General features: G+C 42.2%; 1 protein-coding gene across 1 annotated transcript in view; it reads right to left on the reverse strand.

Moving 5' to 3' along the window:
- phlpp1 (PH domain and leucine rich repeat protein phosphatase 1) overlaps positions 1 to 26,070 on the reverse strand; it is a 43,154-nt gene that overhangs the window by 11,519 nt on the left and 5,565 nt on the right. Inside the window, exons 2-4 of the mRNA XM_034137277.1 lie at positions 5,660 to 5,856; positions 4,686 to 4,811; positions 3,715 to 3,863 (exon numbers count right to left, since the gene is read on the reverse strand). Coding sequence (XP_033993168.1) covers positions 3,715 to 3,863; positions 4,686 to 4,811; positions 5,660 to 5,856 — 472 coding nt within the window. The remainder of the gene's footprint in view (positions 1 to 3,714; positions 3,864 to 4,685; positions 4,812 to 5,659; positions 5,857 to 26,070) is intronic.

A 26,070-nucleotide genomic window follows, 5' to 3' on the forward strand; every position in this document is an offset into this window, starting at 1 on the left:
TTGCCTCCCTTTGTACACACACACAGGTTGCACACACTATAAATCATGGTGATGGAGAAAAAGGCAACCGAGATGTCAGGGCTATTGATTAGGGTGGCCAAGTAATTCCAGCTGAGGGTGACTCCTACGGGCAGTGGGTGGGGGGTGTGTGTGGGAAAATGTCATTCCACCATTAAATCAACCTCTGCAATCTGCTGAGTAATGCTCATACCCCATCCTCCGACTTTGCCTGCCTGTGTCATGTTCTGTCATTCTGTCCTATCATGCTGTTGTTGTTGTGTTTTCCTAACTCCTCTCCTGGAGTTAGGAAAGGTGGAGTCACAATTTAAAGCGGCATTAGTTATTTTGTATCTGATTATTGGATCATTTGACTATAGGTTGTGCTTGTAGTTACGTCCAAATGAAAATGATGTCAAAATATGCAGTTACGCTTTGGCTCTGGCAGGCCTTTTAGCATATTTTAGCTTATTGTTTTGGATTCACATCTCTCATATTCGACTATTACTAACTTAATATCTGGACGTTTTCCTTTCTATCAGACAAAAACATTCCATACACTAGCTCACGGTATCAAATAGCTTAAAGGGGACCCATCATGCAAAATGCACTTTTGTACGTCTTTTATACATGAATATGTGTCCCCGGTGTTCCAGGGAACTCACCAAGTGTCAGAAAACACAACCCTCTCTATTTTCCTCCATACCCAAATCTCTAAAAAAGGGGCTGCAACAGATCTGATAAAAACTGATCCAGATTTGAACACTGTCCTGACGTCAGGACAGTGGCGCTACGGCTATTGGGCCAACTCCACCAATCAGGAGGAGACAGCCACGGCCATTGCCGTTCGAAAGCGCTGGAGACGCTGTAGTACATATGCCAGGTCTGTAGATGGTGCTGTTCTCACTGAATCTGCCCTTACAAAAACAGAGCTAAAAAATGTCAAATTGAGCCATGGCTAAAATGCATGATCTGTTTGGTATTTTGAAAAAAAAAAGTATAAATATGCCTTATATAGGTATGGTCCTATACTATATTATTCAAATATAGCATGATAGGTCCACTTTAAAGACAAAGTTAGCTACTAGCTTGTAACCATCGGTATATTTGTTGTTGAAGTTACAGAGCTGAAAGGAGTGGATATTGGAGTTGCATTCATCAGGTGGACAGAACCAAATAAAAGGCTAATGCTAATGCGGTGTACATTTGTTTCTGTTCTTTGGGCAAATACAACTTTATCACATAACATCCCAATGTTGCGACAAACACAAATCTATAAATGCACATTTACAGCTGTACCAACAAATATTTGCGATGAACTATTATCTGAATCAGCATTCCTCTCAGCTGTGCAGAGACTTTCAGCCTCCTTTCGTATTCCAGTCACAACTCCACTATCATCAACCTCATTTATAACTGCTGCAACCATGAACAAATAAATATATATTTCTCAGGAGCTGGCGAAAAAAACATAATGGGAAAAAGGGAAAGTGGATATTGGATTTATATTCATTCGGTGAGCAGAAACACACGCTAAATGAATGCTAATGTTGCTCTGTGTTAGCTGAGTATCCCAACAAGCAAACTAACCGTACACCATAAATCAACTTATTAATGTAAACAATATACTTCTCCTTCACCTTAGTAGCCGAAAGAATAAAATAACTCCTTTTACTTGGCCTTTAATACTCCTATAAATATATGATCTTTCTGCCTCTTTTCTGCCCGACTTTCCTCCCTCTCTTTTGCCTTCTCCCATTTACTGTTATGTCCTTCATGAATTGCTAAAATATCATACATATGTAAAGAAACAGGCCAAAGGTTCAATCACATGCATGGAACGTCACATATATCCCCTCGGTGAGTGGTGACCTCTGTCTGACAGAGGGACGCAGGGTGTGGAGGCAGTCCCATGCCAGAGGGGAGAGTTCATATCCCAGACTACTGATTATGCATATCTGATTGGCAAATCACCCATCAGCTAGTATTTGGCCAGAGAGAAAGAGAAAGGGAGAGGCATGCGGCAGGTTCACACATTCCATTCCTCTTGGAAAAATACAAAGCACTATGACCCCATGTTAGATGTCAGAGAAAGCCAGTGTTTATACTGCAACAAAAACAGGCTCTCACATAACGTCCACACCAAAACACAGAGCATTATCGTTCCTGACTCCAGCTCTTTTGACTTAAATCTCTCAGGGGCAAAGCAAGTACTTAAATAACTCTGCTACATGTTTTAGTCAAAACGCCTCTATTTTTAGCTTACTATTCATCTCTTTCTCATTACTGACCTCCTTTTCTGTCATGCTGGGTCAAATACGGATGAGCCTACTTAGGTTTGGCAAAGATAAATGGTTGTTATCTCCATTGACCATCAGGGGAGCTGTGCTTCACTTACCCCGATTTTAAAAAGCAGATTTTTCCTTTGCATCATCATCTTTTTAAGACCAGTTTTTATCACAAGGATTTATCATTTAGAAAAGGATACATTATAAAATCCTGACCTCCTTCTCTTTCGCAATACTCTCAGAAAGGCAGACAAGTATGCCAGATAATGCACACAGCCGTACACACAGACACAAATTCCATTCAGTGCAGTCATCTTAAGTCATCATCCCGGGCGCCGTTCATAATGGCAGCCCACTGCTCCTAACACTAGGATGGGTCAAATGCAGAGAAACCATTTCGTTACATAGTAAGTAGGCCTACTGTGTAATGACAATACAAGTATAAAAACCAAACGCCATACTGTATCAGGACTTTGTATGCACTGACCCCAAATCTGTAGCCTGCAGCCACTTTCTGTTGCATACAAGCAAGCGACTCTCTCTCCCTCTCACATATACAGACACTCCATTCTGCAAACATTGCAAACATTACACACATTACACACATTACACACATTACACACACACACACACACACACACACACACACACACACACACACACACACACACACACACACACACACACACACACACACACACACACACACACACACACACACACACACCACACACACACACACACACACACACATCACACACACACACACACACACACACACACACACACACACACACACACACACACACACACACACACACACACACACACACACACACACACACACACACACACACACACACACACACACACACACACACACACACACACACACACACACACACACACACACACACACACACACACACACACACCTTGGCTGTGGGCTTTAATCTGGAACCATGATAAGCATGCAGCAGATGGTGCCCACAGAGAGAGAGAGTGAGGGAGACCACACACATTAAAAGCCTCCCTGCGGAGTCATCTAGCCTTCTGGGCTCTGGGCTCGTTTGGCCTTGCCTGGTCAAGCACAGCCCTGGCTAGCCTTTTCTGGTCACCGCGTGCCAATGGCCCGAGTCCGAGAATACTTAGGTTGATGGCGGGCAAAATGCAGGCGAGAGCTAAAGACGGCCAAACCAGCCAGCCATGACCTGTTGTGTCCAATGAGACCTCATTGTTTTCAGTCTGTTGTTGACAAATGATGCAAAGCTTTGATAACACTTCTCATGTCTCATCTTGCCAACACCAGCCCCTCCAAACAACCCTAAACGCTGTCCTCTCCTCTCTTATCTTCCACCTCTTCCTGCTACTGCTCCCTCTTTAGTTTACCCACAGGTGTGTTTACTGTACTTTTATGATGGCATTGTACCTCTGCAGCTGCTGCAGCCGCTGGTCTGCCGGCAGGAAGTTGTGTTTGAGGTTGAGGTGGGTGAGGTCGTGGCTGTAGAAGAGGTTGGGAGGAAGCTGCTCCAGGCTGCAGCAGGACAGATCTACGGAGTTAATCCTCTGGGACACCATCTATATGGGCGGGGGGGAAGCGAGAGGTAACAGAGTGAATGAGAAATGTGCAGTTAAACAGGATTATCACGACCACAAGACTTAACTGGTTTACTGTGTATGTGTGTGGGCTGCTGCTAAGTGGGCAAATGTCAGTCAATGGCCAATCTTCTTAGGATTAGGGATTCACAAGAAGTAGAGGGAAAGTCTGACCGGTTAGTGACCTGACATCATACATTACATCATCCTGTAATCTAGTTAACTGCAGGTGCGTAGAGCAGTTAGCCTACGATTTGTTAGTCAAATTTTTGGGATAACACAAGCTAATCAAAAAGGAAATGAAGGCACCACCTGATCTTAAAAGAGAAAATCTACACCCTGTGAATTTGAGCTTTTCAGAAAGGAGTTAGCTGGAGGCTCAGCAGTTGTCACTGAGGCACGTGCTGCTTCTATCCAGCCTCTATTCAGAGTGGCCCGCTGGGTGCTGGAGACATGCATGTCCCTGTTCATATTTAGAGAAGAGCTTTTTTGGCTGTGGCCTACTTGAGTTCAAATAAAAGAAAGAAGAGAGAGCCATGAGTGTTGTTAATATGTGTGAGTGCACTTAGAGACACTTGCTTTTACTACCGATCGGACAGAAATGTGCAGCTCTTTGAATCTCACTCAGCTCATACAGGCAGTGAAATTGTGGTGGGTGCCATATTTTCATACTTTTGCACTTGCAGTCACGCATGTTCTGATATACAATGCAGCTGACCCGTAAGTAGCGCCTGAGAGCATATTCTGTTGTTCTCCTTTCTTTTTTTTTTTCATATAACTCTCATGCACATCTTCACACAGTACCTTGGCAGCGTGTCTGTGCCAGCGCAGGTGCTCCGTGAAGCTGTCAAAGCTGACGTAGTAGGTTTGACTCTGAGGTCCTGCCGAGCTGAAGGCCAAACAGTGATTGTGCTTCTTCACCTCCTCCACCTGTCCACAGAACACACACAGGAGTGACATTAGAGTCTGAAATCTGACATCTCTGACCCCATATGAATACAGAACCATGCGATTAAGTTTAGAGTCACACAGTAAAATAAATCAGAGAGGAAAAGCTGACGCATGGATGCCTTAATAGATTAATTCTTATTTGAAAACAGCTTCTGTTGGAGGAAATAAGATGCTTAATGTCTGCAGGGTAAACATCCAGTCAAGCAGAAGCACACATGACAATATAATGCATAAGGCATGGGTGATCATTTTATATATAGAGTATGTGCGTGATATAAGCACAAATAAATCTGTGTGAAATTGTTTTTAGACACGCAGAGTCTCACTCAAGCACATGGATTCTGTGAATGAATAGATCTAGTTAAAGTGTTTGAATAGAATACTGGCACACATACAAACGATCTCACCATACATGCAGCGGCAGGTGAATGGGCGAATACTAGACTAGAGGTTACATGCTGTGTGTGAAATGTTTCAAAACTGGGTGTGGCAGAGTGTCCTTTGTGTAAGGCGGGCCTAATTGTGTGGCCTTGGAGATAAACAGATCCATAAAGCTTTAAACATGGCATTATGACTCTAGATTAGAATTACACAAACACATCCTTGTAAAATACTGAAACATTTTGACTTTGTAGAAACTCGGCATTGACTACTTTGGAGCATTAATGTATGTCAAGGACAAAAGGTTGGTATTTAATCAGGTCACTATCTTGTGATATGACATTATGAGTTTATGATCCAAAACATGATTACATTACATAATTGTAAAAAAACCATGGTGACAAAAAAACACTGCACTGCACTGTTGTGGTGTGATGAAGACATACTTTTCCTCCAATGAGCGGCAGGATGTGCATCTTCCCCGTCTGGCTCTCCTTGACGGAGGACACGATGAGGCAGGTACCACAGAGGATGACCTGCCGTCTGGTCCAGCGGTTGACCGGCAGCTGGAGCTTCCCTTTCCGAACGTTGTATGTCCCTGACAGCTGCACACGCTCCGAGTTCTCAATGCTTGAGGGCTTCCCTAGAACAAAGAAAAATGTATAAGAGTTAGCACTGTAGACTAACATGTGTCAGTAGTACATTGGTTTGTTATTGTTCAAGGTAAATAATGAGCATACCACTAGTTAATAAAAGCATACTGCTTCTTTTGCCAGGCCAGGCTGAGACTTAGACACAATGGCGCTTGGAGCTTAATGATAATATCAGCAGGGTAACAAAACAATGACAACAATGACCTGCCGATGTTTAGCAGGTATAATGTTTATCATGCTAACATTTGGCTAATATTACTCAACATAAAGTATAGGAATGTAATCTGTTTTAAAGGTACTTGTTTACAGACCACAGCATTGGACAAATTACACTTTTGAGCTATATACAGTTTCCAATCAATCTAATAGTTGTTGTATTGTATTGGTTTTATATTACAAGGCACAATACAAGTAATGCGGTAGCTAGCCCCTAAATAAAGCAAGCAAATGACAAACAATGCTGGGTTGACATAAGATCTAAATACATTCAGCACAACTGCTCCAAATGTCCTACTTTGCATTTGGACTGACATATTCTCGATTAGAATTCAGCGTAGCTCAACATTAATATACTTAAATTCCACAGCAGGTGCACCTCTTTAAATTATTCTTTTACAATTACTGAGCTTCCTTTATTCAGTTTTACCCATCTGTCGGCCTTCTTCATAACCTGTGCTCTCGCTTCACCACCAGCCTGCCAAACCTGACAGTCAGGCTGCTTATCAGCAAGGCTGTGTTATCGTTTTGTCCAAACATCCACCTGCTTTCTGTCTACCTCCACCTCCGCAAAAAACATCCCTGGGCTGTTATGGGCAGTCCTCCCCCCCGCCATTTATTTTTCTATCCGGCTGCCTGACTTTCGGTTTCTCAATTCTATCAAATGTTTTGTGTTCGTCTGCCCACAGCATGTTTCACTTCAATGTTTTGCCCAATTCAGCCAAGAGATTCAGGCCGTGGTTTACCAAGTTATCTTTTCCAAGATCAGATGGCATAGAAAATGTCTTACATACTGTTGCCTTTTGTAAAGTAGCTGCATCCATCCTGCACTGACTCTTTCACACGTTTCACATCACCAAACACATGAACTGAACTGACGCAAGAGGGTTGTGGAGGTGAATAAGAGGGAAGAAGAAAGAGTAAGAAGGGTACAGCAAGTGTGAACCTACACTCTCTCTCTTGGCTTTTCAATAATTGAGGTCTTTCACATGCCGGCGGTGAAGGCTAGCGCAGTAGAGTAGGCTACTTCACGCTGCTCCCATCCAACACACTCAGCAGAGTTAAATAACATCCTGACCAGAGCTCTGCTTTGCTGATGTGGCTAAATCTGAGGTTGTGACAAAACATACATATTTTATTCTTAAGATTTTCAATAACATATACAGCACACAGCTATATTTGAAATCCATCGCAGCTTCTGAGTCCTGACCTTTGCTCTTGGCTACAAGCTAATCTTGTGTTCACAGCAGAGTCATTTGCCTAGCTTGCAAAAGGATATTTGCTTTTAATGAAATGCTGAGTGTGTAACATAACACTGTTGTTCAATGTTGATCAGGAGTCATGTTTGATGTGTGCTGTATTGATATGTGTAAATAGCAGGACTCATAACTACAGAGCATGCAGAGGAGCACAAGCCTCAGAAAAAACGTGCAGCCGTCTTACTACTTACTGACTACTACTAATCTTCTGAGGAGAAGTGTGAGAATACATCGCTGCCAGAAGATTACACAAAGTCACACATGTTATACACACATGTCACATAATACTGCAATCTAGCATTAACAATCCCTGTGGATTGGCCAGAAACATTGGTTAAAAGGAACAAAGGTAAAAAGAAATATGTGCTTTAACTGGTATAACATAAGTGGATGGTTCAAGGGGAAAATACATGTGTCTTCTTTGTGAAGGACTTTTTATAGAACTATTTAAAGGCAGTGACAATTTAAATATGGCCCTATTATAGTAAATGCAGTTCTGCCTGGCACAAAGCTGTGAAGCTATAATAACCTGTATATTACAATTTAAGTAGCATAACCTGTTTTTAATCATTTCTCTCTGTGCTCTGGCAGTCTGCCTTGGCTTAACAGCAGGGGGAAAAAAGCTGGCAATCCTTATCTACAGAAAAATATGGATAAATATGTTTAAATGAGCGATGAGGATATGAAAGACATCTGTATTTGTCTGTATACTGTATTTAAAAGATAAATGAGCAAAACACAGCTGAAATTCCATTTAGCATTATATTGTAAGAAAGAATTCACCCAAATATGAATATAATACAATAATATCTATTTGAAATATGATACATTTGAAATCAAAAGGATAAAGTAAATTCCTGCTTCTCGATTCCTTCCCAATTTGTCCAAGCTTCCCCCCTAAATATAAGAGGTGTCCATTCTAATTTTCACCTTCAAATCAGTGATTTAGATAAGTGAGTTAAACTGGGGACTGAACTGTCCCTACAGAGGTGTCATGGGGAGGGGAAAGATAAGAAAAAAAAGATTAAGGCGCAAGCTAGGTATCATTTTTGAAAGAAAGAGTTCTACCGGCATGTGTCTAAAAAAACATGACGGACTACTTTTTAATTAATACATTGTTTTTATTACGAGGCAATCTAACTTTACTTGAATAATAAGACTTCTATTTAATATTTTCTTGAATTGAGTACATGAACTGCATATAACTATATCTTCTTTAAACCTAAATTAGAATCCTCAGAGCATAATAGGTACATCTGAATCGGACCAAGAGCTATCGTCCACCAAATTCCCTTCAAATCCATGTACCACCTTGCTAACAGACAGACAAACTGACTGGTTTCTCTGAGCAGACTGGTTACCGCCTTACAACTTCACTGGCTGGCAGAGGTAACCAGCAGGCCCATCGTTTTTGGATTGAGCTTGGGAAGGGGGTATGTGTTGCATTATACAAATTATTCACGAGCTTTTAGCCTCAATATGTCACATGGGCAAATTCCTACTATTTTTAGGCCTTTTGTTGGAACGTGCGCTCTCCCACACTAGCATATGCACACCCACACTACTCCCCTTCCCACTCTTGCCCTCAATGACATTCACACACGCACTAACACAGTGACAGTGATTAACCATCTCCATATGTGCATCCATATAACATCCCCCCCAAATGTTGATGGACCAATATCAGCAAGATATATTGTAGCGATATAAAAATACAGACAGGATAAGTGGGATGCTTTTGTGATAAAAGAAGTTTGAAAGATTCTCCTATACGGATGATGCCGTTTACAACCGTATCAAACAGACGTGGGATGACTGGATGGAGGAAAACGCTTCAGTCTGGCCATGGGAATGCACAGTGGAGGAAGCAGGGAGATGGGTGTGACGCCCACGTGAGCATCCTGTTTACAGGGGTGCGCCAGAGTGAGGCAGGATCTCTCCGTAACCCTCCAGCAGAAGGAAGGAAATCATAAGAGACAGTTACTTTATTACAAATGTATGAACCATAGGCCACCTACACTAGAAATATTCTGAGCAGGGATGATCTTAGTCACCATGGTCATCCCATAATCTACGGGGGATGCATGACTTTTAAAATAATAGACCGGCCCTTCAAGGTGGGTGTGTGCAGAAGTCGTTCTATTCCTAGACTTACTGTATGTACGTGCAGGAGTACACTACAGTGTGTGTGTGTGTGTGTGTGTGTGTGTGTGTGTGTGTGTGTGTGTGTGTGTGTGTGTGTGTGTGTGTGTGTGTGTGTGTGTGTGTGTGTGTGTGTGTGTGTGTGTGTGTGTGTGTGTGTGTGTGTGTGTGTGTGTGTGTGTGTGTGTGTGTTGCTTACTGGAGATGGCTTCCTTCCTTTTTCCTTCCAAGCTCAGGAAAAGAGTGTTTCCCCTCCACACTAGGCTTAAATACCCATGTGTGCGCACCCCTACTGCTACAACACACACAATCAGGCTGCGGTCACTCTCAGATAAAACCTCAACTTAATCCAAGATATTAAAGCTTTTAAACTCTGTAAAAGGTTTGTTCACACAAGTATATATTATAATACGGAAACATCCTTCGCTTGAATACACTTGACTTCCCCGGTGTGTATATGAATATACAGTATAATCCACTCAGTGACAATACAGCTATACAGTAAAGCAACTTGTAACTGAGATGTGAAAATCATGGTACTATAATACTGAAATATACCCTTGATGCGTTCAATCCGAATGCAGAAAATCCAGAAAAATACATTGTGTTGCCTTTAAACATACAATCTTATAACCTTAGAGCAAGTGTTGTATAGCAAGTCTGTCTTTTTATTGTGTAATCTTTGCAAAAGTCAATCAGATTCACATAAAAGGAAACAACTCTTGCTTTAGGTCAGTATTATGAGCTCTTGTTTCCAAGACCAGGCTATAAAGCTCCCTCCAGCTGCCCTGTTATCCATCATTGTTGGTGATCAGTACCAGGCCAACCTCTCTCCATCCATCTCCCAATTTAACAGATCACTATTTTCTTCTGGCCTTTCTCTGTTATAACAAGGACACATCCCTGGTTAATAATCCTGCCCTGCTAAATGCAACCTGACATCGGCACACCTCTACTACAGGACTGGGCATGCCGTACCGCAGGGCATCGATGACCCACATAAGTCACAGCTCACACTTTCTTATTCTATAGGCAGTGACAGATGTTATGTACCGTATGGAAAGACTCTAGGGCCCCGGCTCCACGAGGACGAAAACGGGTTGAATCCGCATATTTCTCATGCGTATAGCCCTCTAAGCTCGACGCCGCCGTAAGGGAAACGTAGAAACAGACCCCGCAAACGACAACGGGTCCAAAGGTGGATAGATCTGGGAACGGAGCGCTCTGGGGGGTCCAACGGGGCCGTGGAGTCGCCTATACGGTCATTCGTTTTCATAGCCCCGCCTCTCCCCCGCAGGGTTGCTATCGTGCTCCAGTCGCTACTGACCATGCTACAGTTCTTTGTGCAACATCTACAGGAGCTCCTCCTTGAATTCAGATTATTTATCTTTATCTCGATATGGACATAAACGCGAGTGAAGTCTAATCTGACAGGACGGAGACACGCAGCTCCTGCCGCTGTGATGCAGCGGGAGCAAAACACACACTTCAAGTCAGATCATCACCCTTAGCTATTTTAATTACCTCTCAAACTACCTAAACTAGTTATAAATATGTTCATTTTTACTGTCGGGTCACTCATTACAGGATCAGCTGCTGCATGAGACAGACACTGACGCTGTCAGAAGAGAGGAAAAAGAGACAGGCTCCGTGTATTTGATGATTATATATCATTATATCGTCGTTATTCATTTGTTTTAAAGCTCAATAAATAACAATGAAGACCTTTGACCGGCACTTTTATAATTTTGTCCGGAAGATTTAAACTTTAACACACGCTGACCGGCGAAAAACTCTGCCCGGATCCCTCGGCCCCCACCGCGGAGAATACACAGAAGTGCAGCCATGACAACCATTCTTCTTCGCTGCTTTTGTGGAGGAAGTTGCTGCTTTTGTGGAGGAAGTTACAGCGCCACGTACAGGTTCGGCATATGTACTGCAGCTTTTCCAGCGTTTGGATGTAAACGGAGCCGTCTCGTGGAGCTTGACACAATCCGGTGTATATTGCGTGGGGACGGAAGGTTTTTTGCGGTTGCATTTGCGTTACTCCGATGCGTTTTGCCGTATTTGTCCTCGTGGAGCCGGGGCCTAAGACTTATAAATGCTTCTATATTGGGCTCTTATATCTACAGGATCAGCTTTTTTCCTCCCAACCTCAGGGTCTCATTTCGAGAATTACCATTGGGACGCATTTGTAAGAACTTGATAAGATAAGATAAGATAAGATAAGAGACACTCTATCAGACAAACATCAACAATGAATGCTTCGTGTTGGAGCTATTATCAAATAAAAAGCAAACTACGGTTGAGGACAATTAGTTAAGAAGGGATATAGAAAGAGATGTAAGACAGAGCGGTGCCAGCTGTTACTCTGCGACACAAATAGCTACACTGTCCTTCTGTTACAAAACACACACACATGCGCACACACAATGTCCACAAAATGTTGACTAAAATTGTGTTTGCAGGAAAGGGAAGAAAGAAGAATTTCAATATCTGAGCAGCTATGTCTCTTGGCCAAAAGCGCTGCACTCTTTTCTCCATCTCTGCCCCCACTCTTTCTCATTCTCTGTGGATGACTTGCGCTGATTACTCAGATCCGAAGTGACAGGCCGTGTTAAGCCCACTGTCCGCTCAGACAGCAGTTGACGAGTCTTGCTGGAAGGTGGCAAAGGCCGTTGTGGGTGATAGACTGTGCCCTACATCTGTCTGCACATTACACTCTACCTCTCTGCAGTTTTCACAACAATGAACATGAACTGTGAATGTGCATACACAAAATACAGATTTTCTGGAAGGTCCCAAAGTGTAAGAGTTTCTAAATAGAGAAAACCTTAATGCCCAATGTCCACTGCATGAGTCAGCTGCAATCAACTCAACACATTTTGGAACCAGGTGCTTCAATACATGTTAGTATCAACTACAGATAGTACCACGTCAATGTGGCAGAATTGTAAGGAAAACCCCAAACAAGAAATGTCTGTCTATAAACACATACAAAATTGTGACCGCTATTTACCGTAGCTTGGCTTTTTAAACATTGCAGCTCTGTACAGAATGTCATTCTCATTCTCTCTAACTAATCAATGGTTAGCTGTGTTTTACTATGCCAATCTTCTCAGCTTATTCAGAACAACGACCAAGTTGATACCAAAGAAAGAACAAGGTGTCACCTACTATCCACAACTTTTGCCAAAGGATTGAAATCCAAAAGAGTAATGGTTCCATTGAACTTTAAATCAGGGCGAGCCGTGCCGTACCATGCCGTGGAAATGTGGCTTTAGTGGCGCTTCTTAATCGTTAAAACTTCCTCTTTAAAAGTTACCAGATGTTGTCACACAAATGGGACCATGGTGGAAAAGGGGCTGCCTCCTCTGGGACTCAGAAGGTGTTGATGTGTGAAATGTGTCAAGCTGTCCCTTGCGTGAAAGTGATACAAATATGTGTTTGCATGGGAAATAGATGAGATGCCACGCATTATCACCGTGTGGCCAACTGTCAATCGGTGTGCTCTGACTTTGAACCGTGATCAACATTTCTCGTGATCAGTTTCTCACTTTTTCAAAAACCCAGATGAAGCATCTTGTTGAATGCTCTGAAAATGTTGACTGCCAAGGAGGCTCAGAGTCAGACTGTTGCCAACTGGGGCTGAAACTATACGATCTACACTTTGACTTTACAGTACAGCAGTCAACAGTGAAACCATGATAAAGAACTGTTAACTCTGCAGTATCAGCGCCATGCTCCGTTGATTAGCTAGATGAGTATTTCATCAATCATCCATGTTGCAATTGCTTTGAGTTTCTCTTCAGTTAATCAAAAAACATATATAATTATATTGTTATGCATTTCAGATGGGTGACACCCCATTTTTATAGTGTAGAATTTGTAGATTTTTAATTATCTGGAGAGAACTTAAACAATATCTATCAATAATTCAGGATAAGGGCTGCCTTGTGTTTGTGGATTTGTTTTTTTTTTGGTTCTCCAGAGTGCTGGAAAGTGCTTCGAATCCCTCTAGGAAAAGCTGAGTGGAGCTTTGTCTATTGTAAGACACTGAACATCTTTTAGCTTAAACAGCTCAGTCGAGGTGATGTTTCTTCTTCTTCTCTTTCGCCTCTGTCTGCACTACTCAGATGGTGATGTAGCATTAAGGATCAGGGCCAGAGACACTGAGGGAAGGGGGAGGGGGGGCTCAGGGAAAGTATGTTGACCATGAGACGTCCCTCCAGCCCTGGAGAGAGGATGGAGTGGATAATTAATAGTTTGATGGATGCCCTCAAATTCTGATACCTCATGTCGTCAGGAAGGACACAAGAAGACAGAAACACACGCACACACACAACCACACACACTGAACAAACCCTCCTCACTCAGTCCAGTGAAACACATCCTGAATCCAAATGAGGTCACAGCCTGCAATATCTTCCACATCAAACCATTATTACCCTTTGCCCCTGGGGAGAAGAGAGCTAAACAGCTATTTGCTATTAAAGGCAATGTACTTCTCTAGTTATCAGGTCAAGGCAATACCATCCACAGCCTTTAGAGGCACTGTGCGAATGTGTTATAGCAGAGGGATGACCTAAAGGAGGATTTGTAGTGTGTTAAAGGTCCCATGTCATGCTTTTCCGGTTATTACCCATCCCCTTGTGTGTTATATAGCTTTTTATGCATGTAAACGGTCTGCAAAGTCACAAACCCTCAAAGTACACCCTGTAGCGAGTAAAACTCTAACACAGAAAAGACCTGTCTATCTATGCTGCCCCAGCACGCCTCGTTGGAGATTTTTCTTTTTCAATTTTCTTCTTTCCGAGTATAGTGACGTGCCCATACCCAGGTCCAAATGGACCAATGCTTGGAGCTCCTCACACCCACACTTACTCAGCCTTGTCTTTTCTCAGCCGCGGTACTCAGCAGAGTTTCGCTGGCACACACACTCACTCAGCCTTATCTTTTCTCAGCCGCGGTACTCCGCAGAGTTTCGCTGGCACACACACTCACTCAGCCTTATCTTTTCTCAGCCGCGGCTCCGTGGATCTCCACTCACAGTTCGCCACACACTCAGATGTGTGTGCTCAGGCTGAGTTCCGCGGTGTCTCGCTGTCTCGCAGACCCCACGCAGCAACCAGGAAACGACACCAGTAATCCAGCTCACACTGTCCGCTCCTCGAGCGGAGCAGCGAGCCCCGCCAACACGGCACCCAGACCCCACGCAGCATTCTCATCTGTTTGTCATTACTGGTGTCATTTTCTGGTTGCTATCAAACGCCATTGTAACACAAACACACATCAGAGCACAGTGGGCTCATAGGGAGGGGGGGGGGGGGCAGGAGCTCCAACAAGGCGTGTAGGACAGCGAGTGAATACACATGCTATACAGAGATGCTGTATGAGAAACCAATGTGATTTTGGAACATTGAACGATGTAAATCTATTCTAGTAGACCTCAACAATGGAATTATGATCAGTAGAAATGGCCATGACATGGGACCTTTAAGTAATGCCAAGTTATCTTTAACTAGAATTTGACCTACTTGCAAACTGCGTTGTTCTCCTCCATTGTTTTCTCTATCATGACTTCATACACAGGGCATTTCCTATCTTCTCATAGCAGGTCATGTTACCTAATGCAAATCTGTGTTTATGGGCTGCAGCAGAAACGGATGCAAATGATGTGTAAATATGCAATCATAACTCATGCACCCGACAGCTGGAACGAGGAACTACAATGAGAAAGGCCTCGCAAGAGGTTGATAAATCATATTGTGCAGCTATGACATTTTAAATAGATTACTTGTATACCCTTAAGTAAAAAGAAATAACCGCATTTCCATCAGCTGCACCGTCCTTCACACCACCAGCTGCACTGTGAACGTTTTTCATCTTGTTAATTCAATCAATATCCACTAAAAATAGACCCAGATGCAGCAGACAGAGATAATTGTGTTCGAGATGCTTAGGACCACAGGTGTAGGCATTAATATTTGAAAAGAAAGAGATCTTCCCCAGTGATTCCCTCTGTCAGTGTGGTTGGATGCTGACGTAGATGTGTGCTTCCTCTCTAAACCCCCCCTCTTCCCAGCTGTACTCCTGGAGCCGTTATGTAATGAGTGTGGGTTACGAAACCTACATAGGAAAACACGAGCTCCCTGATCAGCTAGCACAGAGCGCACACACTCACACACGCACATAAGAGAACATAAAAGGTTTCACCGCCTTGTTTGTGTGTAAGCGAATGACTGTCGTCGTCGTCATCGTAGTGGACTAAAGTGTCCGTGTATTTGCTCATGCATACAATATGTGTTTATATCTACTACACATTAAATGAATGCATGGGTGTATGAGGCTGTAAAAGTGTTCAGAGCTCCCAAATAAATTATTTAGTATGGTTGTGGGTGAGCGTGTAAAATACATTAACAAAGAACATAACGAGAATAATAAGGGTACATATTTGCATGTTGCAGTAGAAGTGTGAATACTTGGAGCTACGCTGGTGTAGAAAGAACCATGTAAAGAGAAAGGAATAACGGCGATGGCTAAGATGGGGGAGAGTAAAAATATAAAAGGAAGATAAAAACACAACAGGGAAGAATAAATTGGCTACAGGCATATCCTGTCACATCGGCAGAAAATGTCAGGAGAGTTAAGAGCTGAAGGCGAGGTTAGCTATTCTCAGTCAACTAATGTCAGTATTAAGGTTGCCACAAACCAGGCAACCACACACTACATCCTCCTATGCTCACACAATTACATTTTTATATTTGTATTAGCTTAGACACAGTTAAACTGGGTCATCTAGTTCTTGCCACTTATCTTTATCCTCTATGATAATATATGTGTGTGTACAACTCGACAAGTACAATAGCTCAAAGATCAACCGAGAACGCAGTCAGAAAACTATAATGGGTGATTTCTGACTGTTTTAGTATTATGGTCTGGTCTTTTGAAAAATAATTGACGTGTTGGTTAAAAATAATAGCTTCATTGATTTATGAACAAAGCAGTTCTTCAATATATTTGAAATGGAAATAGGACTTCTTCTCTGTTAAGAGTTATCAGCATTATGACGAGTAACACAGACCAACCACAACTCAAATCTTGAAACTGAACTGAAATAATTATAACTTGAGAATATTTGTGCCTCTCAGACAGTTTTTTGCTCCGTCGGACTATTTTTAGCGATCATCCCTCTATTCGCAAATCTCAGAAAATAACTTGCAGAGTAAAATATCCCAACTGATAGAAATCAAGGCTAAAAATACCAAGAAAAGACTGAAAATATGCCCGAATTATTCTTTCAAAAGCAAAGACCCATACCTATAGTGGCAGATTGCTTTAAAAAAAAAAGTAAAAGTGTTTCTTTATCAGCAGACATTTAACAAGAAATATATATCCTTTATTTAACCAGGTAAGTCTCATTGAGATTAAAATCTCTTTTTCAAGAGCGACCTGGCCAAGAGGGCATGAACAATGTTACAACATATGAACACGACGAAAACAGCGGTCGTAAAAAGAGCTATAAGGTATTTTTACTGAGGACATATAAGTAAGATGTCTGATAATACCTTGCATCACACAGTGCCAGGAAAATGATGATAATGCTTATCGTTTTTTCTAAGGTTAACTACAGAGGAAAATACTTTGATGTCTCTCTCACTTCCAGCGAGCACCTAATATCTTTCCAGCAAAAGGTCAAATGTATTCTCTGTCAAACCCTTCAAGTGTTTATGTAACGCTGTTCCATGTAGAGTGAGTTCAAGTGCATGACAAACTTGTTCATCAGTGTGGAAGAGGATGGCTATTCCATGTTGGGAAATAATGAATAACCAGCGGGTCATGAATGCGTGAGAAACAAATGGAAGGCTTTGCTTTCACACACAAAATACAGCAAGCCTCCACACGTGTGAACTGAGTTTCTGTTGTGTGATAGTAAACTGGCATGAGAGTCAGGGAGCATTGTGTAATGTGCTTCTTCATTTCATTCACACACACAGGTTATGACCACAAAGGTTTTAAATGTGTGTGCATATCTTAATGTTTCAGAGAGCAAGACTGAACAGAAATTGCGTTTTTCCTACTTATCCTCCATTACCCATTCCCTACGGTATATTACGTCAGTCTTCAATATCTCCCGCTGTCAGCCACACTCTGATTCTTTTCTCCCTACTTTCTCCTGCTTAGATATAAAGTTTGAGTGGTTTTATGTGGCAGTTGTTTAAGGGCATCACCACATCTAGCCAAGCTTACAGATGACCTGACCTCTCTCTCTCTCCTTACATATTTTAAAGCATTTTAAGATATATCACTACAGGGCTCATCATGCTTAACTTTTCTTATGTAGGTGCTGCTCTGTATTCGATCATGTTCTCTGACCTTCTCAAAGGGGAAGAGAAGTGAAAAGAGAACTTCAAAAAAAGGACACATCATATAGTACATTATTATTAGAGTCATATTCGGCCCTCCTCTTTGTTCACTGCTTCCTCCCTAGCCTCCAGAATGGCACACCCTTCCCCTAGCTCCACCCACAGACCTCCACATGCCAGCGGTCCCTGCAGTGTGTCCTCAGCACAGCCTGTGCCATCACGCTGAAGGATACGCTGTTGACAGATACGGGTCACTGCAGTCCCGGCACAGGGTGGCACACACACTCATGAATGATGCAGCACTCACCACAGCTCCCTCACTAACACATGAGAACACATAATCAGGCCTGATCATGGCCGATGCATGCACAACGACAAAAAAGGCGGGCTGCAACTTGTGGTGAAGAAGCAATTAAAGCGAAGCCAAGAAGCCAGTAGAGAAGGCAACATTGTGATAGATTCTATGCCTGGAGGAGCTTTTAAACAAGGTATGAACGGGGAAATACATCCCCGCTAATGGCTCCATTATACTGAGCCTGACTCATACTTGTTTTCAAGGATCAATGCAACTCAGATTTAGTTGCTTCACAATTTATTGATAACCTGATTTCTAAATCGACAGAAAATAAGTAGAGCTTAATGTGAAGGTATTTATTAAATGAGTGATCTTGTATTCTATTTCTATAAAGATTTTGGGGGGGATTTGTTGCCTTTACGACGGCAAAGGTTAGGAAAGGGGGAGAAAACAAGGAAAACATAACCAACATAAGCCTGTTGAAATCACAAGCTCAGACTTTTGAAAAATGTATTTTAATAACCAAAGAAGACCTTCTTAAACGGTAGAACTACTTCATGTGACAAATTAACTAACCTTGGTTCTGGAAATTGGAGGAGTGTCTTTTGAAGCACTAACTGATCAGACAAAATCAAAGACATCACCTTGGGTCTGGGAAATGTTTATTGGCATTTTGCAGTATTTTCTCAAACACACATATTACCTCATAATTCAGGACACTGGTTGCTCATCAGCAGCGTAACTGTGTCACTACAGCCTCCGCATTCTGTCACTCAGCAGCAGCTAATGGCCTGTATGCAGCAGCAGCCTGTCTCTGCAGCACTCTACACGGCCTTGATAAAGAGCGCACCGCCTTATACTGTATGGAGGGGCTTAAAAGAGAGCGAGCAAGAGATGGAGCGAGGTATTGTCGTGTTAAGCACCAGTACAATAACCCCCTTCCAGAGACAGAGGTTTAGACTTACCCACCTAGCATTCAACCCCCCTTGGAAGTGCATCAGGGGAGGGTGAAATGTGAGAGCCAGGGATGAAGGGAGAGGAGCGATAAAAGAACAGGCTGACAACACCTCCCTCTGATACCGAGGCTAAAGAGGCGAGATGAGAACGGTAATTGGTAAGCCAGTGAAGGTTTGCGAAAAAAGGTTAGAGCTGAATGTGTTGAAGTGTGCATAGGTGCGTACACAGTTTATGTGTGTGTGTTTATGCGCGTGTCAGTGATTAATTTGCTTGCAGGGAGTCCCGGCCTGTTTGTCGCCCTGGGTTTCCCTGTTCATTTGTACCACTGCATTAATAATGGCTGTCGCTGATAGTAAAAACACTGGGACGTTTTACATTCAGAACTCCACACTGCACTACTCCATCAATCTGTCTCTCCTCGTCATTCTCACGGTCATTTTAACAAGATCATGGTCATGGTTTAACATAACATAAGAGAGGGAAGAGTCTCAACATTGGTATGGCCGAAAACTTTTTTTCAAAGTCATCAGAATCAAGTACGCTATTAAAGTTTAACTGGCTAGAAAGTCAAAATCATGAACTGAATTACCTTCTGTATTTCTGTATTTCAGCAAGTCCCTCCAGCAATACTAATCTTGCTTACATTTCGTTATGCAAGTCATTTAATTAAAGAATTGAATCTTATTTTTGACCTTTCACAAATTGGGCGTTAATGAAGACTTTGCAACAACGTCACAATCCTAGCCTGAGGCCAGAATCGATGTCCATTATAGAAGGAGGAATATTTAATAAGGTCGAAAAAGAGTAGAACTGAGAGAAGATAGTCAAGAAGATAATCGGGTGAATTGTGTTGTTGCAGCACTGGCTAAGAAGTGATGACATTTGCCGAAAACTGTGGGAATGATAAATGATGAGAAGCAGCAGGGTCAGATTTTTAAAGGTCAAAAGGTAAAAACCATGACACATTGTCACATGTGTCAAATCTTGTTAATTATATCAAATTATGTGTAGACATTACAATAATTTCCAATACTATATTTTGACTTATTCACATAGTGACACATAGCTGATAATGCAAGTAGGGTTATAAGAGATACAGGAGATTGTGTCTAGAAAAGATCGCATGTAAACCTTTGTTTTTCCCTGTGAACAGATGTGACGTTATGTACTGCGTATGCACTGAGCATGTGCTACCAATCAACGAGTAGACAGATTCCTGAGTAAAGAAAGGCAGATTTGAGTAGGCGGCAGCAACATTTTCATAGAATCGGTACCAGAATAGCAGTGGAGAGAGCAAGAGACAGGGTGAATATCAGAGCAGTGTACTGTACTATAATACCATCAGGAGTGTGTTTATGATTGGTGGGATGACTGCTGGGTGGAACAAAAACTGCAACCCGCTTGAGGCTCCTGTCTGAACTTGTTTTGCTCATAAACAAGGGTAGGAAGGTGAAGTATTTGTACCCTTTGATATCCCAAACAATCCAAAGCTGACGCAGTTGGTTTTTTTTGCTGTAAACTGCTGGGAAGATATACCCTGAGTTTAATTAGGTGGCCCAATTGAACTTAACTTACTTAACTTCACATCAACTTTGTAACAATGCATGCTTTTTGTAGCAGGTTGCCAACCAATTCAGCCCAGCTGATTCCAGTGTCTCATGCGTCGTAATGTATTAAGCATGATCACAGTAAACTGTCTATATGAGTAGTGTGTGACAATGACATCATGTGTAACACTGATTGGAATTATTCCCAACTAATCCACAATGAAAGGCAATCAAACCACTTCCACTTTAAAAGTTTTCCCTGAGGGTAGACCACAGACACACAGATAAGCACATTGTTGTTATGGTTTGTACTTAACCTCTAATGCCATTCATTATCAGAGGCTATGAAGGACCCTCGCAGCTTAGCTAAATCTGGCAATGGGCCACTGGGAGGTTGCAGCATCCTAGTTGTTCTGGTACACTTTATATTAAAGGCTGCCATGTATGGCATGCCTTTGATGGTGAAAGTAATAAGCAGCTTCATAGGAAGAGCACAAGCAATAATAAAAGGTAAACAGTCACTGTTATTATTTCAAGTCCAGCTATTCCCCCATTCCAGTAAGTATTAAAAATGCATATGATGGGCAGCAGTTGCCTCTGGGTAATCGGGGAAGAAGCTGTCCACGAAGACAGCAGCTAGAGTCAGTTGTTCCTTAATCCCACTGAAGGACAGGCTGCAAAGTAATCAGACCCCAGATCTGTGGTTAAAGCCACAGCTATCAGGCCAGTTCAGAGCTGAGAGAAATGGGGGAGAGACTGAGAGGAAGGCTTTCACACAAGCAGAGTACAGGGGGAGAAAGAGAGCAAGAATTAAAGGGCCACTCTCCCCAGATGATGCACAGGGACAGGACGAATGAATGAATGAATGAGATTGTGATGTTGCTGCACATTCCCCTGGTCCCACGTGTTCACTTTTCCTTTCTTCTCGTTCTCCTCCCTCCCTTCTTTCCTTTCCTTTCGTTTTGTTTAAAATTGAACAAGGTCTGGAACAGTGGAGGGCTGAAGCGGGCATCCGGGGTGTTTTGGCTCAGCTTCATGTCACATGCAGGGGCCATGTGAACACAGTGGCACTGAGAGAGAGGGAGGGGGGGCAGTGAGAGAGGGAGAGGGCTAGTGTGAAGAAAAAAGAACTAAAGAGGGGAAGTCTTTAACCACAGCGACTGGGAAGCAGTGAGAACTAGAAAAGAACTGGGTGGTTGCCTAGTGAGAGTTAATAAAACAACTGTATTTATGAGAGAGGCACACCGCAAATTAAACGGGAACTACAAAGAGATTAAGACAAGCTAAAAGAATACGCATGTGCGAGAGAAAACTAAATAAAATTCAAGGAAGCATATTGGTAGAGAAATGGAGAAAGCACTTCCTGGTGCAGCATGTGACAGCTAAAAAAAATGTTCCAGGGTCTGGGTGATTATCCAACAGCAGCGCTAACAGCAAGACACGGGCAAATTACAACGTTAATGATTGAGACTAGCGGCTCATGCAGCGATGTCTCCCTTGGTCTCTCTTGGACGTAGTTTCACAAATTTCAGTCTTTATACCTACCAATTTATTAGGTACATGAGTGTAAAATGTAGGCAATCCATTATAATAAATGAATACTATGTTTACAAAGCTTATAATGTTATTTTCTGTTTGTGTTATACTTACATATAATGTTGAGGTAGTTGTCAGGTAGAGGTAGAGAAATACTGTAGTTTAAACTGAACTATAATTATCTGACAGCTGGCATTATTTGTTATTTTTTAAGAGCTTGCATACAATACATATGATCAGGTTTAAGTAAATGATACATTGCTAAGTATACTAGCCAACACACTATATTAGGTAGTGAAAATTAGCTCCAAATTGACCAGCATGCAAATAAACACGTCTGTTGTATTTGTACTGATTATCCTTCTGTATTAGAGGCTGTTTTTTATGTTTGGTACTATCATTTTCAATAATGGATTTGTTTGGCCACTGTTTTCTAGTTACACATCCAGGAGATATGGAGCAACATTAGTATTCATTTGGAGCCATGTCTCTGGACACCTGATGAATGTCCAATAGAAGAACAGAATTCCAATATTCACTTTTATTTTTGCTCTGTTTCCATTCCTGAAGGAAATATCTGTCTTGTTCGCTTCTGACGCTCCACTATGTTCACTATGTTAATTTTGTCTGTCTGCCGTTTGGTGCTGAGCAGGAAAGGTAGAGTGGGTTTTTAGAGTATATTTGCAGAATGCCCTCTACGTCCAAAAGCAGTGGAAGTGATGTTGACTCGACAAGCAAAACAAGGAGCTCAAGAGGCGTTACAAAACACCATATAGCTTGAGGGAACTACTGGAATTAAAATGAAAAACTTAAAAAAATGATTACAGCAGCTTTAAGTATATTATCTTAATACTAACCTTAAAATACGTAACCTTAAAGGTGGGGTAGGTAATTTTGGAGAAACTAGCTCGAGATCGCTAGAATTTGAAAATACACAACCGGAAAAAATCTGCCACTTCCTTATAGAGCCCCTCCTCCAACACACACAAACGCGCACATGACCAATGAGGGCACGAGATAAGTTTGTGCACAGATGGAAGGCTGACAGGCAGGTAGGCCATCCAGTTATTTTAGCCGAGCCGGCTAAAATGATTGGTTGTGCTTTTTACAGTACTACGGCTTCCACAGATGACATTTTTTTATGGATTTGTTGTCAAAGCACTCAAGATATTCATTGCTATCAGGATGTTAAGAGCATTCCATGGAATATAACAAAAAGTGTTTCTCGAGCCGGTTTCTCAAACTTACCTACCCCACCTTTAAGTAAATTATCTTAATACTTCTTCAAACATTTAATACAGACTCATTTGTAACACAAAGATGCTAAATTGATGCTGAAAAGGTTTAAAAAAATGTTCAGCAGTAGATATAACTCCAGGATGAAAGTATGCCTGTGCATCAATAACAACAGGGCTTTATGTGACTGTACCAGCATCTACAGTACATCTACAGGGTTGTGTCAGAGTCCATCCAGTTTGCTTTCAATGCCTCCCTCAGTTGACAATAAGGAAGTGTCATTATTGTGCTTCAGCAATTTTGTAGAGAGATGAACTTTAAACTAGGTCATTTCATATCAACAGCTCTGCCTCTTTCTATTGGAGCAGTCCATAGAAACAAGCTGAGCTCCACCCGAAACACACCTTAGCTATAGCAGTGTACAGATTTGGGGACAAAACACAACACAACACTATTTACTAAACACTCCATCTACTTAGCCTTATTTTCTGCAGTGCAGGGAGGTGTCTCTATAAAAACAAAATCTCAAATAAAACAGCTGCTCCAAAACTGATTATTGTGTAATACTAAATGTGTGTTGAAGAAAATCTAACAAATAACCTGGAGACTCTGGCTTTGTAAAAACAAATTAGTGTAAGCACCACTGGAGTGGTGGTATTTAAAAACCTCCCATCCAGGAATTGACACAGTTCTGTCCTGTACACTAGCAGTCAAGCAGGCTGTGTGTTCTGTAATCGGAATTTTTTGGGCCTCTTTAATGCTGAGAGTTGCAGATGTTGTCTGGCATTAGGCTGTGCTGCCGCTGATCAAAGCTGCAGAGAGTGAGCCCCTGCTGGCCTGCCTCTAATCCCCCCCCCTGCATGTGGTCAGAGCAGGGACTGGTGCTCAACGCGGGGACAGTGGGCCCACTCCATGACCCCACAGAAGAGGGAACCCTTTCTCTGCCCTTGCTCTTGAACTAATGCGACCCTCCAAGGTTCCTGGGTAGCATTTGGCAAGGCCTTTTGACAGAGTGCTGCGAGGCCTGTCTGCTCACATAAGGAAGCCTGCTGCCCTTTCATAACCCCTTTTCCCAATTCCCTATCTCAGAATGTGCCAGTAAGCAGACAGGAGTGGCACATCAGCATGACACTGTTCAACCTGGATTAAGCTGTTTACCACAAAGCAATGAGAATTTAAATTGCATACCTCTCTGTTTCTTTTTTACTTATTTCCACAGGGGTAACGAGTGTGCACCAAAGCATGCACATTCACACAGAGGAGACATTAGGAAGAGTGCTAGACCGGTAGAAATAATGCCTTTTATTCATATTTTTTTTAGAGCCAATTATGAGGGTGACCAGTAATTCTTGGAGTGAAATAATAAGCTAGGGAGAGATAAAGAGATATGGGAAGATAAATGGAAGCTGTCAGATGGTGTGAGGGAGGATTAGATGCGAGGATAGATAGCAGGAGGAGAGGGAGGGGGATCGATCATGAGAGAAATTGAGAGAGGGAGGAAGATTCGACGCGAGAGGAGAGGAAGGTGGGAGGATGTCGGCCAAGAAGGCAATCTATATTAGACAGCAAACAGTTCCCCAGGCTTTAACTGCTACAAGCTGACACACCATCCTCTCCATGTCTGCCTCAGTAGACACATGTGTGAATCCTCAGAGACACACGTACGTACGACCACATTTTATATAGGACCACGTCTATAAGGGCAGGCAGCAAGGTAAGAGACATGAACAACTTAAAACTACTCTTTACTCGCTCTATGGACATTAGTGTAGATAATGCAAAAGCCAGCGACAAACGCATATTGGGTTTGAGATCTGGAACATGTGAAATCTGATTACACAATTACATAATGACTCAGCAATAAGCCATTTAGAAAGATCATTAGCTCTCAGGCGAGGACATGGATGTGAGAAAAGATGAGGCCTCCCTTCTGCAAAGTCCTCCAAGAAGTGTTTGCATATATGAAGAGGCTGTCGTTTTGCTCAAATAAGCAGAGTTTTAGAGATTCAAGACACATTGACACTTTAATATTGCAATTCATAAATCACTGAGAATAGTCACACATCATTTAAATGGCTATATTCATTCAAACTAATCCAATGGTAGGGAACCCCGTATTGTTATCAGGATAACCAGTGACCGATCATAAGAAGCGAAAAACTAAACAATGTGCACAGACTGTTCTCCATCTGCCTCGAAAGAACGTTTTCATAGAGATGCGAGTGTGAGAGCAATCTGGCGTGATGACTGTATGAAGAAAGCATCGTGGCACAGACAAGAGTGAGTGGCTCGCTGCTTAAAAGCTGCCACAGCCTGCTGGAGAAAGTTTGGAGCGTCATTAAGCCGTTAAACCTGCCGAGTCCTTAAGTCATCACGTCACCAGCCGCTGCCTCCTCAGAGGGCTCGAGGAAAGAGTGGAAAGATACTGTCCTGAACTCAGATACCTTTAAGCTGTTACAGTCACTGAAGTATTCCTTCGCTTCTTAGAACCTAAACATCTCGTGTCAACATGGAACATGATATCACACTGAGATTGTTCTCTCGTTTATTGATTATAATATTGATTACATTTTTAATTCAGTAACAATTTAAAAGCAGAAATGTATCAACAAATAGTAGTTTTATATTTCCATAATGCCACCTGACAATA

The sequence above is a fragment of the Trematomus bernacchii genome, unplaced genomic scaffold (genome assembly GCF_902827165.1).
Source record: "Trematomus bernacchii unplaced genomic scaffold, fTreBer1.1, whole genome shotgun sequence".
Lineage (NCBI taxonomy): Eukaryota > Metazoa > Chordata > Actinopteri > Perciformes > Nototheniidae > Trematomus > Trematomus bernacchii.